Source organism: Heteronotia binoei, chromosome 17, assembly GCF_032191835.1.
Source record: "Heteronotia binoei isolate CCM8104 ecotype False Entrance Well chromosome 17, APGP_CSIRO_Hbin_v1, whole genome shotgun sequence".
NCBI classification, from domain to species: Eukaryota; Metazoa; Chordata; class Lepidosauria; order Squamata; family Gekkonidae; genus Heteronotia; species Heteronotia binoei.
Genome location: NC_083239.1, coordinates 22,070,256 through 22,093,120, shown reverse-complemented (window position 1 = coordinate 22,093,120; position 22,865 = coordinate 22,070,256). Strand labels below are relative to the sequence as shown.

At 47.9% G+C, this 22,865-nt stretch overlaps 1 protein-coding gene across 1 annotated transcript; it reads left to right on the top strand.

Annotated features, from left to right (window-relative positions):
- Positions 1 to 546: 546 nt before the first annotated feature.
- Positions 547 to 22,865, top strand: HPCAL4 (hippocalcin like 4). The gene is made up of 4 exons (XM_060258241.1): positions 547 to 730; positions 17,722 to 17,891; positions 19,039 to 19,254; positions 20,884 to 22,865. The coding sequence occupies exons 2-4, from the start codon at positions 17,730 to 17,732 to the stop codon at positions 21,079 to 21,081; spliced, it is 576 nt and encodes a 191-aa protein (XP_060114224.1). The 5' UTR covers positions 547 to 730; positions 17,722 to 17,729; the 3' UTR covers positions 21,082 to 22,865.

Sequence of the window (22,865 nt, the reverse complement as noted above, 5' to 3'; positions counted from 1 at the left end):
CTCTGCATTCCCACCCCCCACCCCCTGACTGTTAACTGCTGCCACGTCTGGGATTAAGGGTAAGAGCACAGTAAGAAAAAAAATCATGGCCAGAGAAAGCTAAGGATCTTGTTGGGGCTTTTTCCTACCCCTTGATAGCTTCTTGGACAAAAGGTGTGAGAGGGCTAGAAATTAGTCTTGTTTTTGAAGGGTACCTTCACATGCAGGATGTGACCTTGGGGATACATCTAGAAGGGCGGAGACTGCTGCATATGTTTCTCTCCAGTGCTGTGACTTATGAGCATCCCTTGTGCAGAGACAGAAGGTCCAGTGCGATCCCTGGAGGGTGCCAGGCTGGGACTTGCCCAGTGCCACGAGGCATTGTGCCTGAGCACTCTCCTTTCGGCCTTGGCTTGGGTTGACGGGCACAAGCAGGCAAGCAAAGATCTCCACCTGGAGCTGTCGGCAGTGACTGGCGTTCGTCTCAGCCAGTCAGCCCAAGAGCCAAGCCGGTGGCCCCTCCCTCCTCCAAGCTAGGAGGGGCACATAGTGATACAAGAGGAGGCGGAGAAGCAAATGCACAAGGCAGAGCAGGTGGAGGAACAAACCAAGCAGCAGCAACAGAAGCAGCCGCAACAGCAGCAGTAGCAGGAGGCCTCTCCTCTGGTGGATGGCTTAGGCATTCCTCCTCCTGCAGCTCAACCTTTGCACCTGGGGCTGGTACCCCCTGGGGTCAGGCAGACCCTCCAAGGTAAGCAACACCCCAATGACCCCAGCCCCCAGAGGTTTGGGAGGAGCACCAGGGTGACGGGATGCTATTTGGAGGGAAAGCAAAGCCTCAGACCCATCCTGTTTTATCTCCACCAGGGCTGCAATTAAATGGCATCTGGTTGGCACAATTCTGCCCTTGCTAAGGAGTGGTGGTGCTTTCTTCTAGGTGGCTGGAAGTCACACGGTGTTCTCCTCCCCAGAATTCAGTAGCAAAAGTTGTCCTTCCTAAAGGGACAGGAATTCTGGGCTTTATAAAAAGGTTCCACTCAGTCAGACCTCAAATGCCAGTGACTCATGTCCTGTTGAAAGCTCTGGGATTGGGACAGGATGGAGTTTTATAGCTAGGAGGGAAACAGCCATCAGCACATGCTCAGAGGTACACTTCCTTCACATGCTGTTGGGCTCAGCTATGTAATTCAAAACAGGTTCAAAGCCCTGGCTCAAAGGAAACCAACTCTGGTTCTAGCCCAGCTAGGGAGGCGTGAAATGCTTCCTTTCCACTCTCTCACACACATGCACGCACACACCAATACGCACTCTCTCTCTTTCTCATACCATGCCTGTTAGCCTCAGCTCACAATTTTTTGCTCTTCCCCTACAGCGTTTTCCTCCAGATCCTTTCTCATCTCAATCCCCTTCCGAAAAAGAAAACAGACTTTGAGAATTTGGTGTCTGATTTTATAAAATCTCCCAGTGGCTGGCAGGGGAGGCGGAAGAGAAGGTTTCTGCCTTTAGGAACTAGCAGATGGACAGAGGGAGGGAGCAAGAGAAGGAGGTGGGGTATGATGTGGCCTCCTCTTGGCATGGTGTGTGTATGGGGGTGGGGTGGGGTGGGGGGAGAACTGGCAGTCTCACTGCTCTCCAAAGACCTGAAAGAGTGGGGATATTTGTGTTTGTTTTATGTGGATTCCTAACATTTCACAGACAAAAAGGGGGATCCTCTGGTAACACCCTCCTTCCCACTTCCTGAACAGAAGCCCCTACACTGCCCCCCTCATCACCAAAGGCTCTTCTGGGACTTCGGTAGAGAGCCTGGCCATCAAGTCAAAGTTTATATCTCCCCCATGCAGAGATTTCATTTCTGAAGAGCCAAGATGCTGGTTTCAGTGCCCTTGTGTGCAACCACCCAGCATGACATTTCCAGTGAGACAAAACACGGGCAATTACTAAGGACAGGAAACAGATGAGAAAGCACCGTTAAATAGGAACTGCTGGATTGGTCAAGTCTTGGGTTAGGGTTGCCAGCTCTGGGTTGGGAAATACCTGGAGATTTTGGGGGTGGAGGCTGAGAAGGGTGGGGTTTGGTGAAGGGAGGGACTTCACTGGGGTATACTGCCATAGAGTTTACCTTCCAAACAGGCCATTTTCTCCAGAGGAACAAATCTCTGTTGCCTGGATATCTCCAGCCACCACCTGGAGTTTGGCATCCATGACAAAAGGCTTGGATTGGTGGATGTATCGAGTGTGTGAGAGAGAAACAGAGAGACAGAGAATGCTGCTTTGCTAGACAGACTGAATTTACAGAGATCTTTGTGCCGCAAAATGTATGTCCAAACATGCCTTTATGATTCCCTTCTTTTCCCCACTAAAAATATGTTGTCTGTCTGCCTTGCAAAGAATCCTTCAAAAGTTACCTCCCTCCTCTCTCTTTTTTTTAATTAACAAGCACACTGGCCAATCAGAGTTAAACAGCCATTTAGGTTGCCAGCTGCCTGGAGGGAAAAATGCAATCTGCTCAATAGAGGTTGAATGGGATATTATTTATCTCTATACCATGAATAGCTTCACTTGTCCATTTTCACACAATAGGTCTGTCTTCAAGGCACAGAACATATTATCTAGGCTTTGTGGCAACCCTATAAGCACTTAGTGGCACACTGATGGCTTTAAAAGGACCAAAGAACAGGTATTGTACAGGTATCATTTAAACAGGTGGCCAGGTGAGTTGCTCTTTGGGAAGCCCATTGTGTTTTCCTCATAGAGCTAAGAAAGGGTTCTCATTTATTGCTTCTTTTTAATTTTTTTTTTAAAAATTAACAGTTTAATCCCACACCTTCTTTTGGGGGGGGGGGGAAACCTTTCAAGATAAGAGCCCTGTGGTGCAGAGTGGTAAAGCTGCAGTATTGCAGTCGGAGCCCTCTGCACATGACCTGAGTTCGATCCCAGCGAAAGCTGGTTCAGGTAGCTGGCTCCAGGTTGACTCAGCCTTCCATCCTTCCAAGGTCGGTAAAATGAGTACCCAGCTTGCTGGGGGGGGGGGAAGTGTAGATGACTGGGGAAGGCAATGGCAAACCACCCCATTGTGAAAGCAACGTCACCTGAGTCGAAAATGACTGGTGCTTGCACAGGGGACTACCTTCACCTTTTTACCTTTCAAGATGGTTTACAAAAGTTCAGAATATGCAATAAGGATTTTTCTAGTAAGAGCCACAGCCTTCTCTAAATGTCTTAAAAACCGGGGCAGTAAAGTAGGGTTTCCAACCTCCAGGTGGGGCCTAGAGATCTGAAATGACAACTGATCTCCAGGCTACACAGATCAGTTTCCCTGGAGAAAATAGCTTTTTTTGAAGGGTGTAGTCTACAATATTATACCATACTGAAGTCCTTCCTCTCCTGGGGAGGATGGATGAAACCCCATCCTCCCCAGGCTCTATCACCAAATCTCCAGGAATTTCTTAACCTAGAGATGGCAACGTTACAATAAAGCTACTATCAACACTAGAATCCAAAACAGCATGCATACCTAGAAGGAATGAACAGAGCAGGTTCTACTCCCATTGCAGCTCAAGCCCCACAATAACAGTCCACAGATGCCTGGGGAAGCACCAAGATCTTTGGTGGGCACCTACAGGTCAATCAGCACAGTGTCAGGCTTCTATGGGACTGGCACCCCATGGTACCGATGTGCTCCCACCCCACCATGGCGAGCTAGGAAAACTATGACATGCATAGATGCGGGTATTGTAAAGAATATACCTCAGCAGAGAGAGGCCAGAGCTCAGTCCTGTGAGCACTTGAAGAAGTCCTGGTTCCTCTGATCGTGGGCCATCATTGGCAAGAAGTATGGGCAAGGGACATTCCTGGGGAACTGTGGCCCAAATTAACCCTATGTGGATTTTCCAGGTCCAACTTGGGCTGGGTCTGCTTTAGGGTCTGCTTCAGCCCTGCTGTTTTTTTCCTCCATCATTATTAGATCGTGGGCTGACAAACTTGCCCACTGATCCTCAGCATGTTTACTCAAAAGTAGCTGCCCTGACCTCAATGGGTCAGGTTAGCCCAATCTCATCAGAATCTAAGCAGCGTCAGCCCTTGTTAAGACTTGGATGCGAGACCATCAATACTCCCCCTAAGCTGTGGAGTCTTGTGAGCAAAAATTCTACTCCATGAGCTACTGGCATTAAAGTTGGGAGCTACTGCATTAGTTTGTTCTGGAGCCATTTTTCCTAAGCTAAGACAAAAATGTGCGAGCCAGAGGCTAAAAAACTTTGAGCAACCTCACACGACAGCCAGTTTGGTGTAGTGATTAAGTGTGTGGGCTCTTATCTGGGAGAACCGGGTTTGAAACCCCACTCCTCCACTTGCAGCTGCAGGAATGACCTTGGGTTAGCCATAGCCCTCGTAGGAGTTGTTCTTGAAAGGGCAGCTGCTGTGAGAGCCCTCTCAGCCCCACCCACCTCACAGAGTGTCTGTTGTGTGGGGAGAAGATACAGCAGATTGTAAGCCACTCTGAGTCTCTGATCCAGAGAGAAGGGCAGGGTATAAATCTGCAGTCTTCTTTTTCTTCTAATGCAGCTTAGAGGGAAAACTGGAGACCACTGAGGCATACTAGAATCCCCATGCAGAGGCAGGCAATGGCAAACCACTTCTGCTTAATCACTTGCCTTGGAAACTGTATGGAGTTGCCATAAGTCCATTGCAACTTGGTGACACTTTCCACCACCAACAACTGCCTTTGGTTTCAGTGGGAGTTCTGGATATGATTGCTTAAGTCTGCTGACTACTTTCATACCCCGCCCCCCCTCTGGAGTGTGAGAGCTTTTCTGCTAGCCAGGGAGCAAATGACAACTTGTGATTTCAACGCCAATTCCAGAATTTTTTGAAAATCGACTTACTTCCATCACCGTAAATCTGAAAAGAAAGCAGACAGGAACAAGAGGTTTTTGCTTTAGAAGCTCAGATGGGGAGGAGGAAGTCTGAAAATAGACCAATGAGGGGAGAAAGAGAATAATCAAAGTGAGGGAAGCACATGGTGGACAGAGTTCTTTGGAGGGTTCAAAGCACTTCATGCATCTTATCTTGCAGTCCTTGCAGCAGTCTCAAACAGATTACGGTCCAAACATTGCTGATGAGGGTTTAGAGCAGCTGTCAAAGGCTCTTGAGCGCCAAGCAGAGGCAAGTTTTGAGCCAGACAAGGGCCTCCTGATGATCCATGCAGATAGCGCAAGGCCGTGTCTCCAGCTCCTGCCCTGTCTTCTAGGGAGTTGGCTGCTGCCTCTGCATTTGAAGCAGCAAGCCTGGTTTGCGCAGGCAGATCTGAGCGAGTGAAGCAGGTTTGTAGTCCACAGTCCAGGGTTTTTTCCATCCCAGATAAGCAATATACAAATGACCATCTGCCGTTTCAAGGTGTGCTATCCTTCTGTGTGTGACTTTGGCTGTTATGAAGTTTATTAAGGGCACTGGTGTTAAAAAGAATTACTACTATTGCTTTAACATTTTCTCTTTTCCTATGCCTTCATTCTCTGGGTATCTGACTCCAGATATTTGTGAATACAGTTTTCTCTACTGGGGCACAGCACTCTGACTAGAGAGGGAATACAACCTAACTCACATTCTTGAGAAGTCACATACAAGGTCTGGTGACTTTTACCAAGTGTTTGTTTTGGTTTTGCAAACTACAGTCCCTCATGGTTGCAGAGAAAGCATTGAATAGGTGAAGGATTCGAATGCAGGGCAGGAGTGAGCCAAGACATGCAGTGCGTGAAACCTCAGAAATCTCTTGTCTTCCCCCAGGTGCTCCCTGGTCTATTGTCCTGTCCTGTCCCCTAACCATCCCATGCTTCTCCTCCACCATCATACCAATCCCAGAAATGCCCATGCCACAGATGGGATATGTACCTGTTTATACAAAAATTGTTATTGGAGGGGGGGGGGCGTTCAAATTCTTTTCCTTCTAGAAGGGGTACAATTAACCCTCAATGAACCAAGGGGTTAAAGGCATCACGAACAAGCATCTTCAGCTGCCAAATTTGTGCACCTCATGGGAGGGTCATGCAAATAGGGAGCCATTACATCAGGTTTACTGTTCCCTTATGCAAAACCATGTATGCTTTGCCCCAGGCTGTTGGTCTGGCCCAAAGGGAGAGGATGATTATTTGATTTCAAAGGGAGGCTGACTAAGGCAAAAATGTCTCCTTGAAACTGGGCAAACAGCATGTGGAAGTCCCATATATGAGTGCTTTTTGCCTCTTCACCATCACATTTCTGCAAGCCTCATTTCAGCTTGTCCTGGATGGCCCAGGATGACCCGATCTCAGAAACTAAGCAGGGTCAGTCCTGGTTAGTGCTTGGATGTAAGTCCAAAGACCAAGGAAATTCAGGGTTGCTCCACAGAAGCCAGCAATGGCAAACCACCTCTGTTCACCTCGCGCCTTGAAAACCCTATAGCCAAAATTCAGCTACAAGTTGACAGCACTTCCACCACCCATTCCTGCAACTTGCCCACTGGACAGAGACTCTGGATACTCTTAAAGCTAAGCACAAATCAGCATCCACAGCTCGGTAGTATTTCTGCCTCTGATGAAGAGCAGTGGACCCTGTTCATTCATTCCCAGGAAATAGACGCATTTGAGTGCCACAAAGCAAAGTAGGAGCTGGGGGAGGGCAGGAGTTGAAAGGAAGCAGCATAATGGGTACTGTACAGCAACAGGATCTAGTGAGGGAAAAAGCCAGGGGGCATTTAGTTGGCCCAAATGAGGGACAGCACAACAGCTGCTCCACAGCTTCCAGTCTCTCCAGCCTAATGGAGTGTGTCACAGCTGGCCACCATGGTCCATGTGGCTAGTTCTCTTTATGGTCACAAGTGTTATGAGCACAAATGGGAAGAAAGGAGCTGGGGTGATGAAGAACAGAGAAGCCCCCTGTCCTGGTGTGCAGTTTCCTCCTGCCTGTTTTGAGGAGAAAGCACCCCACCGCAAAATTAAGCCTTACAAACATGATATCTCCCCTTTATGCTTGTTCTCCCCGGTTTCTCCTTCATTCTGATTCTATTCAATGTTATCAGCATTTATTATAAGCTGTCCATGAGCTGAGTTTATTAAATCAATGCAAAACACTTTGTGAGACAGCATGGGACTTTTGCAAGGCAGATCCCACCTGGATCTGACCATCAGACTCAAACTGATTTCCCACTAGCCTTATCTTGCTCTCCTCTTCTCAGAGAGGCTTCCATTGAATTTCCCACAAGCTGCCCCGAGGCTGCAGCAAACTCTGTCCCTTTCACGCAGCAAACAAGATCCTCTAAAAATCAGTTTCTGTTTGCCGTGCAAAAAAGGCGATAGTGTGAAATCCAACGGGAGCCCCGGGGAGAAGAAGAGCGTGAGACCAGCATAAGACTAGTGGGAAATTAGTCTCAATCTAGCCCAGCATCATGATTCCAACGGAGACCAGCAGATGCCACTGGGAAGCTCCTGACCCCAAATACAGCAGCCTCCCTCTTCTCATCATGAAGTTTCAGATGTATACAGCTTCTGATTATAGAGGCTCTATTTAGCAATTAATGTTAATAACCAAGTCCCTCCCCTGTCCTGCGGCAGAGATTTCCATAAGGGGGAGTGTGAATAAATAATTTATTTCATCTCTCCTGACCTGGATGGCCCAGGATATCTCAGTCTCATCAGATCTTGGAAGCTAGCAGGGCTGGTTCTAATTAGTACTTGGGTATAGATTGCCAGAAGAGCCCCATGGCGCAGAGTGTTAAAGCTGCAGTACTGCAGTCCTAAGCTCTGCTCATGACCTGAGTTCGATCCCCGGTGGAAGCTGGGTTTTCAGGTAGTCTGCTCGAGCTTGACTCATCCTTCCGAGATCAGTAAAATGAGTACCCAGCTTGCTGGGGGGAAAGCGTAGATTACTGGGGAAGACAATGGCAAATCACCCCGTAAAAAAAAAAGTCTGCCGTGAAAACGTTGTGAGAGCAACGTCACCCCAGAGTCAGAAACGACTGACGCTTGCACAGGGGACCTTTCCTTTCCTTTCATAGATTGCCAGCATCCAGGTGGTGGCTGGAGATCTCTTGGGATTATAACTGGTCTCCAGGTGACAGAAATCAGTTCACCTGGAGAAAATGACTGCTTTGAAAGGTGAACTCTGTGGCTTTATACCCCACTGAAGTCCCTCCCCTGCCCTCCTCAGGCGCCACCCCCAAAATCTCCAGGTATTTCCCAACCCAGAGCTGGCAACTCTTCTTGGATGGGAGACCACAAAGGACTTCCAGAGTTGCTACACAGAGGCAGGCAACAGCAAATCATGCCTGTTTGTCTGTTGCCTTGAAAACCCTGCAAGGTCTCCATAAATAAGCGGTGCCTTCAGGATCACCATGTTGACTGTGACCTGCTGGCAATTTCCACAACCATTCTGATCCTACTGGCAGTCCATTTCATTTGAGAACCTTCAATTCTAGTCTTACAGCAGATGGAGAAAAAAAATTCTTTCACTGCAGCAGTCGTGATTTGATAACGCAGCCCTTTTGTCATTTGTTTTTGTACAGAAGCTTCCGTGCTCTAGCCTTTCACAATGGGGTAGGTGTACAAACCCCTTGAAAATTTGCATTGCCCTTTTTGTTTCTACTAATTACTTAATCTAAGGCTTTAAACATGACATTAGCTTATTTGCAAGTTAATGTGAACTTTACTAAACACAAGAAGCTGCCTTACATTGGGATTCTGTTTAGCCCACTCCTGGCAGCCCAACATCTCTAGCGGAGATCTTTTTCAGCTCCACTACCTGAGATTTGGGGTTGCCAGCCTCCAGGTGGCAGCTGGAGATCTCCTGCTATACAACTGAAATCAGTTCACCTGGAGAAAATAGTTGCTTCGGAAGGGAGACTGTATGACATTATACCCCCATTGAAATCCCTCCTCAAATCCTGCCCTATTCAATCTCCATCCCCGAAGTCTCCAGGTATTTCCCCAACTGGAGGAGGCAATCCTATTCTAACTGCAGGAATGGGGGAGGGGGCTTATGCTTGCAAAGTGTATATGCTACTTCTGAAGAGAAACCCTTTGTAAACCTGAGTTGACTCAAAGGACCAAACCGGATTTTGCAAGCCAACTATTCAAAATGTGAGCTGCTTTTTTCAACAAACATTGTTAAAAATACTAGAAAGCCAGCCAACGTTACTGTTTTGGAAGTAGTGCATAGCTCATGTGCAGCAAAAAGAGGAAACATCTATCAGAATGCTTAATAAGTAGAATCATGAAAATAAATATGAACAGCACTTTGTTTTCCATACATGTGTGAATATCTCTGGAATGGAAGAATATGCCTTAATTTGGGGGCACTTAAGGAAGGTGATAGAGTGCCTAAATCTCCCTATTCCGGATGCTCAAAAGTTGGTAGGTGTGGAGGAGGAGTAAATAAGGGCTTCTGATTGATTTAGTTTAGCTATTTATGCATTCCTTTCTCTCCCCAGTAAAACCCAAAGTGGCTTACATAATTTCCCCCCTTTTCTATTTGATCCTTAAAACAGCACTGTGAGGAAGGATAGGCTTAATTAATCAACCAATTATCATATGGAATTATGTGTAGAATAGCCAGGAGAGCCTAAGATTGTGTGGCAGACACAAATTCTAGCTTAGTGTTATACCACTAGGTAGTGAGCTAGACTTGTTTTTAGGGCTGAGAGAGCTCTGCAAAAACTGTGACTGACTTACCCAAGGACACCCAGCTGGCTTCATGTGGAGGAGTGGGAAATCAAACTTGGTTCTCCAGATTAGAGTTCTCTGCTCTTAACCACTACACTACATTGGCTCTCTAAGGTTAGGCTAAGAACATGTGACTGGCCCAAAGTCACCCAGCGAGTTTACATGACAGAGTGGGGATCTGAACCTGAATCTCTCAGATCCTAATCTGACACTCTAACTGCCATGCTGGTTCTTGTTTAATGCACTGGCTTCTTGTTGATCTTATACCAAGACCATCACAGTCTTTCGCAGTAGGCCTTTCCTCTCCCATTGATTCAGCATCACCACCACCAAAATTAGGGAAGGCAAGGAGGTTGGGAGAGGGGCAGAGCCTCCAGCCTGCCCATGTAAGCACCACAAACTATTTCCTCTCGAGGTCACTTGGTTCTGAAATTAGAGGGAACAAGTGTAGCTCAAAGTACTTAACAGAGAGACTAATATAACCCATTGCTTAAAGGGGAAGAAATCTGGATGCTTGTTGTTGGTTTCTGTTCTGAGTTCTTCCTCCCAGAAGGTAAAATGATTTACCCTTGTGTCAGGAATGATGTCTTTTTTTTAATGGCCGGAGCAATAAAAGATCCCTGAAAGTAGGAAACAAGGGGGATGCTAGAGATACACAAGGATGAAAGAGTTGGCGGGTAGCATAGGGATGCTGGCTGCTGCCGCGGAGAACAATTTTGCTACAGTGCAACTGTTGCCATAGCAACCTCAGTACCAGTTGCTATATGTAATAGGATAATGAGATGATTGCCCCTCCTTTCCCCGCTCCCAAATCTCATCCTGAAAATAAACACCCCAGTAAAAATCTGAAGGGGGCAGGGGGATAGACAACATGAAAGGTCCAAAAAACACTGTGTGGAAGGAGAGGAGATCCCCTGATATAATTTTTATGCTATCTTGAAAAATCAGTTACTACTTTGGTGTATCAGAACAAAAATTTATAGGAACAATAAAGTAATAACCTTGATTAGGATTGATCAAGATTCACAATGCTGGGTGTAATTTTCTGTTTTACTGTAATTTTAAACTTGTAAATTTTATGGGTGTATGGCTTATGAGCTTTTAAGCCTAATAAATGATTGATTGATTGACTGAATGCTGGGTGTAACCTTCAGACCTACACAGAGCTCTTCCTCCTGCTGTATGTTCTAAAAACGTAAAAGGGGAGAGGAAATATAAACATTAAAAAGTACAGGAAATTCTACAAATACCGTTTTCCTTCATTTAGATTTGTTTCAGTTGTACATCCAGGCTGAGAAAGATCTCTGTGTAACTTATAATCTTGCACATCACTTTACCTACAGATCCCATCATTCTTTTCAAAAGAGAAAGTCCTGAGCATACACATCCCATTTTATTTTCATAGTCACAATCCTGTGAGTGGTTCAAGACCCACACCACCTGTTGGGGTGGGGGGGATACGGGATTAAAACCTAGACTTTCTCCCTCCAAACCTGATATTCTCTCACTGCACCATTCAGGACTTAGTTTGAGCCTGTTTCACAAAGGTTTGAACTTATTATCTAAACAATAAAACAAGAACTCAGTGCCCTTGAGCATGCACAAACTGCATTTCATTTGCCACTGCCTAATGCAGAATCAAAAGACTGCTCCATCTAGTAGGCTGTTGCCTGCTCTGGGGGCAGAAGTCTTTGCCAGCCAAGGTGATGCTGGAAAAATCAAACCTGGGAACTTTTTTTATGCAAAGCAAGGGAATCATCCCCTTCTTTGTTTGTGCAGGGCTGCTTCACACACAAAGGTAGCAGAATATTCCAATAAAAACATAAAAACTGCCACCATAAAATTACCAGTTTTAAAAAACAAAGCATAAAAATAAGGCAAGGACATAAAATGGCATAAAACAACACCAAGCAGGTTAAAAGATATGCATAAACTAATTTTTCTGCTAGAAACAGGCTTTAGAAGATGAAATCACTCAGCTAAAAGCCTGGGTAAAAATAAAGGTCTTGTCCTGGTGCCTAAAGGTAGGTAATTAGGGGTGGGGTGTTCTGAAGGTGAGGTGCCACCACTGGAAAAAGCCTGATCTCTGGTTGCCACCTTCCTCACTTCTGCAAATGGGGCCCAAAGAGCAGGGCTTGTGAGGAGGATCTTGGCTGATAGGCTGGATATTAGGAAATGAAAGCAAAGGCCCCCTGTGCAAGCACCAGTCATTTCCGACTCTGGGGTGACATTGCTTTCACAGCATTTTCATGGCAGACTTTTTACGGGGTGGTTTGCCATTGCCTTCCCCAGTCATCTACACTTTCCCCCCAGCAAGCTGGGTACTCATTTTACCGACCTCGGAAGGATGGAAGGCTGAGTCAACCTCGAGCCGGCTACCTGAAAACCCAGCTTCCACCAGGGATCAAACTCAGGTCGTGAGCAGAGCTTAGGACTGCAGTACTGTAGCTTTAACACTCTGCGCCATGGGGATATTGGGGGGGGTGGTCTAAAGCAAGAAGGCAAAAGTCTCAGAAGCAAAAACTTTTTGCAGAACTGATTATATGCCACTCCACAGCACTGGATGTAGCCTGCATCCAGGTGGCGATGTTACATGCCGCCTATTTGCTACTTATGCATGAGTTGTCACTATTGGTTGGACATTTTGCCATTCTTCTCTAGCAGGGATGCCCTTAGCTCTTGCAGCACAAGCTACTAAGATACCCAGTTGAGAAGAAGGACAGCCAGACTCCTGGAGCAGGATGAGGGAATTTTGGCATGAGAAAAACTGCAACTGATGAAGTTCCCACTCCTGCACAGCTGTTAACATTATAGGGGCTCTGCTGTCCTCTTATGCATCTGATCACTAGCAAGCTTCACCACCCTATTGTGGTGTCACACACAGTGAACTGTGGATGAGGGCCAGGGCTGGATGGAACTGTGAGTGAGGACATTCCTTCCCCACCTGGACATCTGAGGCATATTACAGCAAAAGTATGCTTCTTTGAAGCTCACTTTATTGTTGGTGTTCCCTCTCAATGAACGACAGAAAGTTAGTTCCATAAGTGATCATTTAGTTTGTTACTTAGAGGTCTGTGCATGCAAATGTTCTAACTGGATGGCCAGTCCTTTTGTTAAAGCGCTAGTTCTGCTTTATTGAACATCACCTTTCAATAAAGCAGGGACAGCTACTGCAAATAATACTGGAGATTTTTTTTTAAAAAAAATGCCAGTCTAGTTGCCATGTGGTTAGCTCAGGTTAGCCCAAAGTTGTCTGATCTTGGAAGCTAAGTAGAATTGGCCCTGGTTAGAATTTGGATGGAGGACCACCAACTAACGCAGTCCAGGGCTGCTAGCAAGAGGCAGGCAAAGTACCTCTTTTCGTCTCTCATCTTGAAAACTCTGTGGGGTCACAGTAAGTCAGCTGCAACTTGATGACACTTTCTACCCCACTTCCCTCAGAAGCAAGTCCTGTGGTGCTCTAGTCCTAGTCATGTGCTCAAGAAGCTTCTTTGTTGCTGTGAGGACACAAACAGCTGTCCAAAGTCTCAGGTTTCTAGAAAGAGATTCGGCCTGTAAATAAAAGAATGTTGAAAGAGGGTCACCCTAATATCTTCTGGTATGCACTCTCTGGCTCAGTTTTCACCAGCAAGGAATTGCCAAGGCTGTTCTTGCAGACCATGCTGACTGACACCAGAGAGCTCCTCTCTTGCCCGGGCCAGTGTCCACCCCATTCACTGTATGGGACAGGGGATTCCTGCCTTGTTTGCTCATCCAGCAGTGACTCTCCATGTGTGTGGCCTGTGTTGTGCAGGAGGACAGCAAGGGGATGGCGAGGGGCAATCTGTGGTTTTCCCCAGCAAGTGTTTACCACAAATTTCCTGAAGAACATTAACGTCTGCAGGGAAGATGCGGATTACACCTGTAATCACAAGGGGACATGCAATGACTATTGCAGAGAGCATACATCCACCAGACATGCATCTCCCCTTCTAATGTGGTGGTATTCCACAGAGGATGAAGAAGAGCTGGTTTTCTCTACCCTAAGGAATCTCAAAGTGGCTTACAATCGCCTTCCTTCCTCTCCCCACAACAGGCAACTTGTGAGGTAGGTGGGGAAGACAGAGCTCTGAGAGAACTGTGGTTGTCCAAAGGTCACCCAACAGGCTTCATGGGGAGGAAGAGCAGGGCATCAAATGCAGCTCTCCAGATTACAGTCTGGTGCGCTTAACCACTACACCATGCTAGATGCATTGTGAGTCTTTGGCAAACTCAATGCATGTACAAAGGAAAGGAGAAATAAATGGGGTTAGAGGAGGAAACTCCTCTATGAGGCTGATACAGGGGAATGTGTGCTCTGGAAATGAAGAGGAGGGTGACACAAGAACTGTGTATAGACACAAGGAGCATGATGAAAGTGAGCAGAAAGTAAAGTAGATGTGAACACATCCCAGCATTGTTGGTGCAAAGTGCCATCAAGCTGCAACCAGCTTATGGTGACCCCCGTGTTTTTAAAACAAGAGATGTTCAGGAGTGGTTTGCCATTGCCTGGCATCAATAGTTCTCAAATAAACGGATTAATTTTTGAAACAAAGTGATGCGTTTCTTTTGAAGTTCCCAGTTCTGACAGCATCCCTGGTATTTCTTGGTCTCCTATCCGAATACTAGCCAGGACCAACCCTGCTTAGCTTCTAAGACCAAACTAGCCTGAGCCACCCAGGTCAGGGCTTATCCGACTGCTAAGCCTTTGCCAAAACAGTCCTGTGCTCTTGTGACAAGGCAGGCCTAATTCACAAAAAGCATGTGCTGAATATAATAAAACCTAGTCAGCCTTTAAGGTACCACAACGCTCCTGTTTGTTTTTTTAATTTTCTCTGGGGGCTGCCTGTGATTACTTGGGAGGGAAAAGGACTTTGCACATGCTTGGAGCCATTATCTTTGCAATCATCTCATGGTCCACCTTTTTGCGCCCCATTGGCAGGGCCTTGAACGGGATCTTATGCCCCAGTGGCCTGTTTTTTGATGTTGACTGCTGCTACTCTGAGCAGTCAGTTGCTCAGGGAACCGAAGTCATTTTGAGTTCAGCTTTTGTGAGGAAAGGAAAAGTTGTCATTTTGACCAAGACCAGCACCAGGAAGGAGGGAGACCAGGGCAAGTAGGCATATTTATTTTTTGCGAATTTATACCCCATCTTTCTCCTCAATAAAGACCCCAGCAGTGAGGTAGATTAGGCCGAGAATGTGTGACTGGCCTCAGATCACCCAGCAAACTTCCATGGCCCAGCCTGAGTTCAAACCTGGGTCTACCAGATCCTAGTCCAACACTTTAAGCACTACACCACACTGGCTCGCTAGGTCTCTGCAAGACCTCCTCCTCTCCTCCATTTTATCCTCACAACAGCTCTGCAAGGTAGGTTAAGCTGAATGGAAGAGAAGGTTGGGGAGAAGGAAAACTGAGGCAAAAGGGGCTGCTCGACTGATAAGACTAGCACAACGGGCAGCCCCCAAGTTCCTCAGCCTCGCCCTGGTGCGGACTGATATGAGGGGGGAAGATATCCCTTCTTCCTTTAAGGAGCGATGTGCATGCAGACGAATGCACCTGGCCAGAGCGCCTACCTGAGTAAGGCACTCTGCACATAGTCGGGTCTCCGCCGCTTTCCTGCTACTTCTTGGCCTGCCAAAACCGTTTCTAGCTTTGGTTGCGATTGGCTTCTTCAGTAACGGCACTGGCGTCTGCCTGCTGCCCTTCACAAGCTGGGGAAGAGGCAGCCAAAGGTCTGCCAAAGCGGCTGCGGGGTAAGAGGAGCGGCGCGCCCGCCCCGCCACTGCCGCCTTTCGATGCCTCGGGGGTTGCGAGGCAGACTTGGCGGGGAAGGGCCTAAAGCAAAACCCCTTTTCTGGAGGCGGCCTTGGCTCTGCGCATGTGGGCCGGACGCCGGCAAGGGCAGGACTCGGCCGCCCGACTTTGGCAGGAAGGCATGCGTCGCCGCTTTGCGCGGGTCTCAGCCCGGGGTGCGCGGAGAGGAGTGCTTTGACCCGGTCGACGCCTCCGGGGAATTTGGGGACTGCGGCGTCTCCGTTCCTGCCCTCGTTAGCCCCTTTTTGCGTGGCCGGTCAAGATGCCCCTTTAATGGAGTCCAGGAGAAACTGCGGGACTGCCTAAGGGCCGTCGTGCAGAGCGTCCAGCAGAGGCTGGCTGCTAGAGCAGTTAGCGTTCAGACGTTCATTGTACTGCAGGCTGTCGGCTTTTAGGCTGGCTGGGGGCAGCGCAGCTTCTCCTTTGCCCCGCCCCGTTCGTTTCTTCCTCCCTCGACCCTCTTTGCAGCACTTAGTCGACGCGGACGCGACTGGAATGAAAAGCTGGCGCGCAAAGAGGAAGAGCCTCCTTTACAGCCACAGCGCTGAATGGAGCCGGCAGCGCTTCACCTCCCGACTTCAGGTGGTTGAAGGCACGGGAGGAGGCCTGGCCTCTTTCTGGGCCCTTGGCAATGCCCATCTCCCTCTCCTCTTGCCACATGTGTCGAATGGAACAGCTGCTAGCAGTGAATATTCACATCAAACCCTGTAGCCCACCAACCCTTTCTCTCCTTCCCCCTCTCCCTACTGAGGCTGAATTCTCCCCTCCCATGGGGCCCACAGAGAGGCTTTCTGGAAGCTCTGCCTCTTCCCTTGTGGGGCTGTTGAAACCTGTAGTGTAGTTGGGGAGTGCTATAACCACTGCCCTGGCTTCCTTTTAGTGGGACTAGCTCTCTGATGGACTGGGGAGGCACAAGGATCCTGAGAGCTGCCAGAGGAAAGAAAGCCAGAATTCTGTATAGCTGTGCTGTGTCAACTAGCCACTGTCAACCATATACTGTTGTAACAACATTTTATCTCTGTCATGAAAAGCTTCACCTGCTGTGTTCTGTACATACTGCCAGGGGTCATTTTGTAGAAAAATAGGTGGTGGAGCTCACTAGCATAACTCATTAGTATATGCCGATGCCCCCCCAGCCAACCCCCCCCCCCCCGATGCAAGAAAGGAGAGCCCCGGGCAAGCAAGGCCTGCTTGGGCTGGCCAGAGATCTAGCCAACCCAAGCAGGCCTTGCTCACCTGGGGCTCCTCTGGGCCGCCCCCCTCCCACAGTCAAAAGGCCAGTAAGACTGTTTTTGCACACAGCTAACCTCACAGTCACAATCCTGTTCCCTCCGCAGCACCCGGTCGGATTTTGCACCATCTGCGCCAGAGTTACAGGAAGTGCCATGGCTTTTGCGTAGCAAACGTAAACCGCTAAAACCCAGTTCACGTTTGCTAGGCAAAAGCCGCGACACTTCCTGTAACTCCGGCACAGATGGTGGGAAATCTGACTGGACGCTGCGGAGGGAACAGGATTGTGACTGCGAGGTAAGCTGTGTGCGAAAACGGTACTTGTCACCTGCCGCCCAAAATCACATAAGACGTGAAGAAAGGGTGCTGCGGGCTTCTCCAGGGGTTAATTAGGGCTGCTGGGGGTATGGGAAAGCCCCTGGTGGCTGGCTGGCTGGCTGCCCGCTCTCCTAATCCAGGGATTGTTATGCAGCTGCACCTCCTCTTCAATGGACAAGGTAGGTGGGGAGGAAGAGGGGGAGCCCTCAGAAAGGTTCAGGAGCTGTGCTCCTGTGAGCTCCTGCTGACTTTGAGGCCTGCATACTGCGACTCTTGGAAGCACATGAGCAGCCAGGTCATATCTTCTGGTTAGTTAGCAATCCTGCTGCAGTGCCAGGCATAGCCATCCTTGTTTTTGTTCTTATTTATTTACCTACCTCACCTTTCTCCCCAATGTGGACCCAAAGTGGCTTTCATCCTCCTTCATTTTATCCTCACCACAAGCCTGTGAGGCAGGTTGGGCTGAGAGTGTGTGACTGGCCCAAGGTCACCCAGGAAATTTCAGGCAGAGTAGGGATTTGAACCTGGGTCTTCCAGATTCGAGTTTGACATTCCAACTGCTACACTCTGCTGGTCGTTTAGCAGCCAATGGGTACCCGGTGCAGTGCAGGGGGCCTTGAGGGAAGAGAATCTCAGTGCTTTGGCACTGCTGACACATTGCTTCTTTCAGAACTGACAATGGGCAAACACAACAGTAAGCTGGCCCCCGAGATGTTGGATGACCTGGTGAGGAACACAGAATTTAACGAGCAAGAGCTGAAGCAGTGGTACAAAGGCTTCCTGAAAGACTGTCCCACGGGCATCCTCAATCTGGAGGAATTCCAGCAACTCTATATCAAGGTATGGGGAGGGAAAGAAGGGGGCCAGTGGGCTGTGCTATAATGCAGGGCTGGGAGTGAGTGGCCCTGGAGATCCTGGGGGGCCCAGCTGTTGTGTGATTTCCTTAAGCCAGGCTCTCTAAAATGGAGTCCATAGGCTCTATGGCACATTCCATCACCTTTCCTGGCATCCACCAAGTGTCTTTGGAAAGCGGGAGCTGCCAGATAGGGCTTTTGCCCAGCAGGGCTTCTGATTGGCTATGCAGATTTAAAAAAAATATTGCTCCGACAGCAGCTGCCACTGCAGCAAAAGGATCTTCCCTGTGTGACAGAAGGTAAGCTGTTTGTATGTAAGAAAATACTGTAAAACAATAGGATCATTTTTAAAGGCATCCTGTTAAATGGAGCTTCTGTCTGAAATGTCCATTATTGGTTATTAGAGTCTGAAATGTCCATTAGTTATTAGAGCGATGCATAACCTCACTCCCTTAATTAAAAGAACTGAATTGCTGTAGACAGTTCCAGCACTAGGTGAATGCTCTGATTCCCCCTGATACAGCTTGCACAGCAAAATGCGGAGACTTTATAGTACAATAATTAATCAGTCAACTACCACCTGGCATTTGTTTCTTTTTTGGTCTGAAGCCCATTTTCTTCATCTTTAACTTCATTCCCTCATATTTTGTGGCTGGTTCTCCCTCCTGTGGCAAGCATTTTGTGAATCTCGCCACCACCCTGTATCAGAATTCCAAAGGTGCCCACAGATCTCAAAAGGCTGGAAACCCTGCTTTAAGCTATTTCTGTTGTCCTGGAGACCTGTTTATTTTATCCTGCCCTTCTCCATGTTGCTTACTGCAGTATACATAATTTGTCTTCTCTCCATTTTATACTCACAACAACCTTGCAAGGTAGGTTAGGTTGAGAAGGAATAACTGGTCCACTCACCCAGTGAATTTCATGGTGGGTGAGGATTTGAACCTGGGTCTCCTCAACTATTAGAATATTCTAAACTGGCCCCCTTTTTGCAGCTGGTGCAAACCTAGTTGAAAGACATAGCTTCTCTGTCTGAGCCAGTTTCCAGTGCGTGAACATGTTTACAGGAATGTCTCTTCAGACTCTTTCAGATGCTGCTAACAGCACCACCGCTCTCCTCCCTTTTCTGTCTGCAGTTTTTCCCTTATGGCGATGCATCCAAGTTCGCTCAGCACGCTTTCCGCACATTTGACAAGAATGGTGATGGAACAATTGACTTCCGGGAGTTCATCTGTGCACTTTCTGTTACTTCCCGGGGAAGCTTTGAGCAGAAGCTGAACTGGGCCTTTGAGATGTATGATCTGGATGGAGACGGCAAGATAACGCGCTTGGAGATGCTAGAAATCATTGAGGTAGCTAGAGGACAGTGGGGATGTTGTCTGTGGATACATTTTCTCAGGAACATTTCTATGCAATCTTTAGTATTTGTTCAGGGCCACGCATGAAGGATTCTGGGTCAAAATGGGTAGTTCTGTTCTCAGGGACTCCTGCATGCTGTCTACAGTCTCTGAAGGATCTACCTCCTGTGGCGGCATCTCTGGCTTCAAGTCTGGAAAGAGGGTTCAGTCCATGTGCTTGGCCTGGCTGCTTCTAATCCCCATGCATATATACGTAAGGGCCATCAACTTCCAACCAACTTATGGCAACTCTAACAAGGGGCTTTCAAAGCAAGTGAAAAGCCGAGGTAGTTTTACCTTATCATTCCTCTACATGGTCAGGGGTGTCAAACTCATTTGTTTATGAGGGCCGGAACTGATATAAATGAGACCTTGTCAGGTTGGGCCAGGCCATATGTGTATGTACCTATTTAAAATTAGGTAGCAGAGATATAAACTTTATAAAGGACACAGACAAACACAATTACAGGTTTTTAAAAAAAACTTAAAACATGCTTAAAACATTGGCACTCGGTCTTAAAAGGTGCTTTCTTTGTATTTCTCCTATGGGATCCAGGGAATTGGGCAAAGGAAGCTCTGGCTCTTTCCTTCCTTCCCCAGGGGACCAGGAGGGGGAGGATCTTCAGCCAACAGAAGGAAGAGAGGCTTGGCGTAGTAGCTCTGCTGTGTGATTGAGAGAGCCTGGCAAAGCAAGCTCTGCCTCCTCCCCTTCCTCCCCAGGGAGGAGCCTCAGCCAGTGGAGAAAATAGAGGTTTTGCTCTGTAGCTCCTGTGTGATTGAGCAAGCCTTGCAAAGCAAGCTGTTACACAGAAGGAAGCAAGATAGAGGGAGAAGGAAGCAGATGACAGCCAGTTGCTCAGGGCCTGATAGGAGCCCTCTGGGGGGCTGATTTGGCCCCCAGGCTGCATGTTTGACACCCCTGCTCTACAGAGTCTTCCTTGGTGGCTTCTCATCCTAGTACCAACCCTGCTTATTTTATGAGATTAGACTATATTATTCCATTCCACATTCCCACTAACCCTCATAAGGAAAATATTGAACTGTGGAATTCGCTGCCAGTGGAGGTTGTGATCACTGTGAGCACAGATGGCTTTAAGAGGTATTCATAGAGGATAAATACAAATCCATCAAGGCCCATGGTGTCTAAAGCCACAGTGACTAAAAGGAGCCTCTGTCGTCACAGGCAGTAAACCTCTGATACCCAGTGCTTGGAGGCCACATCAGAGAAGGGCCTTGGCCCCTGTGCCCTGTTTATTGGTCCTCTAGGACAACTGGCTGGTCACTGTCATTCATCTGATCCTTCAGGCTGTATTTATGTCTTTATATGCACAGAGGCAGCAAATCTCTGAATACCACTCCCAGAAGGCAACAGCAGGGGAAGGCCTGGCCCTTTAGGCCCTGTATGCTCTCCAGGGCAATTGGTTGGCCACTTTATGGTCAGTATGATGGACTAGATGGACTATGGATCTGATCCAGCAGGGTTCTTCTGACATTTTATGCCATTTGGAATACCCTACTGTATCTTGTGCTGTTGGGTCAGCCTGTGCCAAAGATCAGCTGCCTTTTCTTCCCCTCCCTCTTCAGGCTATCTACAAGATGGTGGGCACCGTCATCATGATGAGAATGAACCAAGATGGGCTGACCCCCCAGCAACGCGTTGATAAGATCTTCACCAAGATGGACAAGGACAAAGATGACCAGATCACCCTGGAGGAGTTCAAGGAAGCTGCCAAGAGTGACCCTTCCATTGTTCTCCTGCTCCAGTGTGACATGCAGAAATAGAGAGGTCGGGGGCCTGGCATGCAATCCTGCCCTCCCCTCCCTGGCCTTGCGTCTTCTTGTCCCCTCTTCTCAGAGCTGCAGACTCCACTCCCTGAGGCAGGTTGGGCTTTCTCTGCATGGCCTCTTCAGCCCAACCGAGCCCCCCCAAATGAACCACCTGCTATTGACAACACATACAAGTTCTTTCAGGCAATATTCTTGAGCCTTGCCCCAGATCTCTATTAGATTTCAGTCTTTCTCATATCTGCTGACCCCAACATGTCCAGTGCCGGCCATCTTTCCTTCCCTGACCATTCATTTCCCACTTCCCCCACCCGAACACCGGACATTCCCTCAAGATCGTGCCAGCAAAACCTACCTTTGGTGGCCTGCCTAAATCCATGACTCTTAATGCAAGATCTTGTAATCCCCAAATTCTGTCCAACCTCTCTAGCATTAGGGAGCCCTTTTCCCCTTCTCGTGACCTGCAACATAATTTTGAGACATGGCCCTTAATGGCAAGTCTAGTGTGTTCTTTCCCTTTACTGTCCTGGAAGCCTCCCCGCCCCCCACAATCCCCTGAAGCCCCAAATGGGAATGGTTCCCCCCTCCTCATTTGTTTACACCCCTTCCCACTTGATGCCATGAAGAGCTTTTGTAAGTTGAGGGAAAGAGATTCCCCACCCCCTCCAGACTCCCTTCACTTAAAAGAGTGATGCCTGCTATAAAAGTGGTACCATTGGTCGGAAGTGGCTCAGAGTAGTTTTAGTGGTGTGTCAGAACCGCTAATTCTCTTGTCCTGATTGACATTTGAATCTCAGTTGATCAGCTGAAAATCTTTATGCTAAGGGAGGGTGGAGGAATATACTTTTTAAAAGGGCTATAAGAGTCGGTGGTTGGCAAGGGGAAAATGCTGTCAAGTTCTGGTACTCCTTATCCAAGGGATTCCAGACCAGCAGATAAGGCAGTCTGGTTTTAGCACCACCTGCTTCTTAAAATGTAGCTTTGGTGCATTTTTGTTGGTGGTACAGGGAGTCCTGTGACACATAGAACTTGGGGATTGCTAGAAACTTATTTCTAGGGCTAAATCTTCAGTGCTGGGGAAAATATTCCTACATTCTGAAGGAGAAGAGTAGTTTTGCTTTTTCCTCTTCTGCCCCTGGGATGAATAGAGATGTCTGCGCTTGGAGCATTGAAACTGATGACCAGCATTTTTTATGGTAGCTTTTTTCTGGGGGCCAAACTGTTCTTGGCTGGTTGGCGCACTGTGTATTTTTTCCCTTCCTTGCCTGAATTGCATTTGACCCAGGGCAGGCTAGTTGTGTGAAGCTGTTGACAGCTGCTTGACCTGATTCTTGCCTGCAGCTGTGATGGAAGCCTCATTGCCCTGGGCACAATGTAGGTGAATGAGGCTAAAAGACAGCAGCTCCACTATGGGTGGAGCCAAGTAAGAAGTGGCCCTGGAGAAGGTGACCCTTGTAGGTCATGACTGTGTTGGAATGATCCAGAGCAGGCTGGAGGAGTGGGTTGGAACTTGTCCCTGTGGATGCTCTGCAGGGCTGCCAGCTGACCCACATTGCAGAGGGAAGGGCCTCCAGACCAGCATTCTGGGAGATCACAGTTAAGCTTCCCCTCCCCCTCAGCCCCCAACCTCTGCCCTTCAGCATCTCCCTCCAGGACTGAAGATTATTCTTGGGTATGTGTTCAGTCTGTTTGTTGTGGTTTTGAATATTGTAATAATTGTTTACAAACTGTGATGTTATATTTTTTTTAAACTGGGGAAAAAATAAAATGTGTCCAACTTG

Coding starts and splice junctions, on each gene's coding strand:
- HPCAL4 (XM_060258241.1), top strand. CDS start 17,730: ATGGGCAAACACAACAGTAAGCTGGCCCCCGAGATGTTGGATGACCTG. Junction 17,892..19,038: donor TCCAGCAACTCTATATCAAG/GTATGGGGAGGG, acceptor TTCTGTCTGCAG/TTTTTCCCTTATGGCGATGC. Junction 19,255..20,883: donor AGATGCTAGAAATCATTGAG/GTAGCTAGAGGA, acceptor CTCCCTCTTCAG/GCTATCTACAAGATGGTGGG.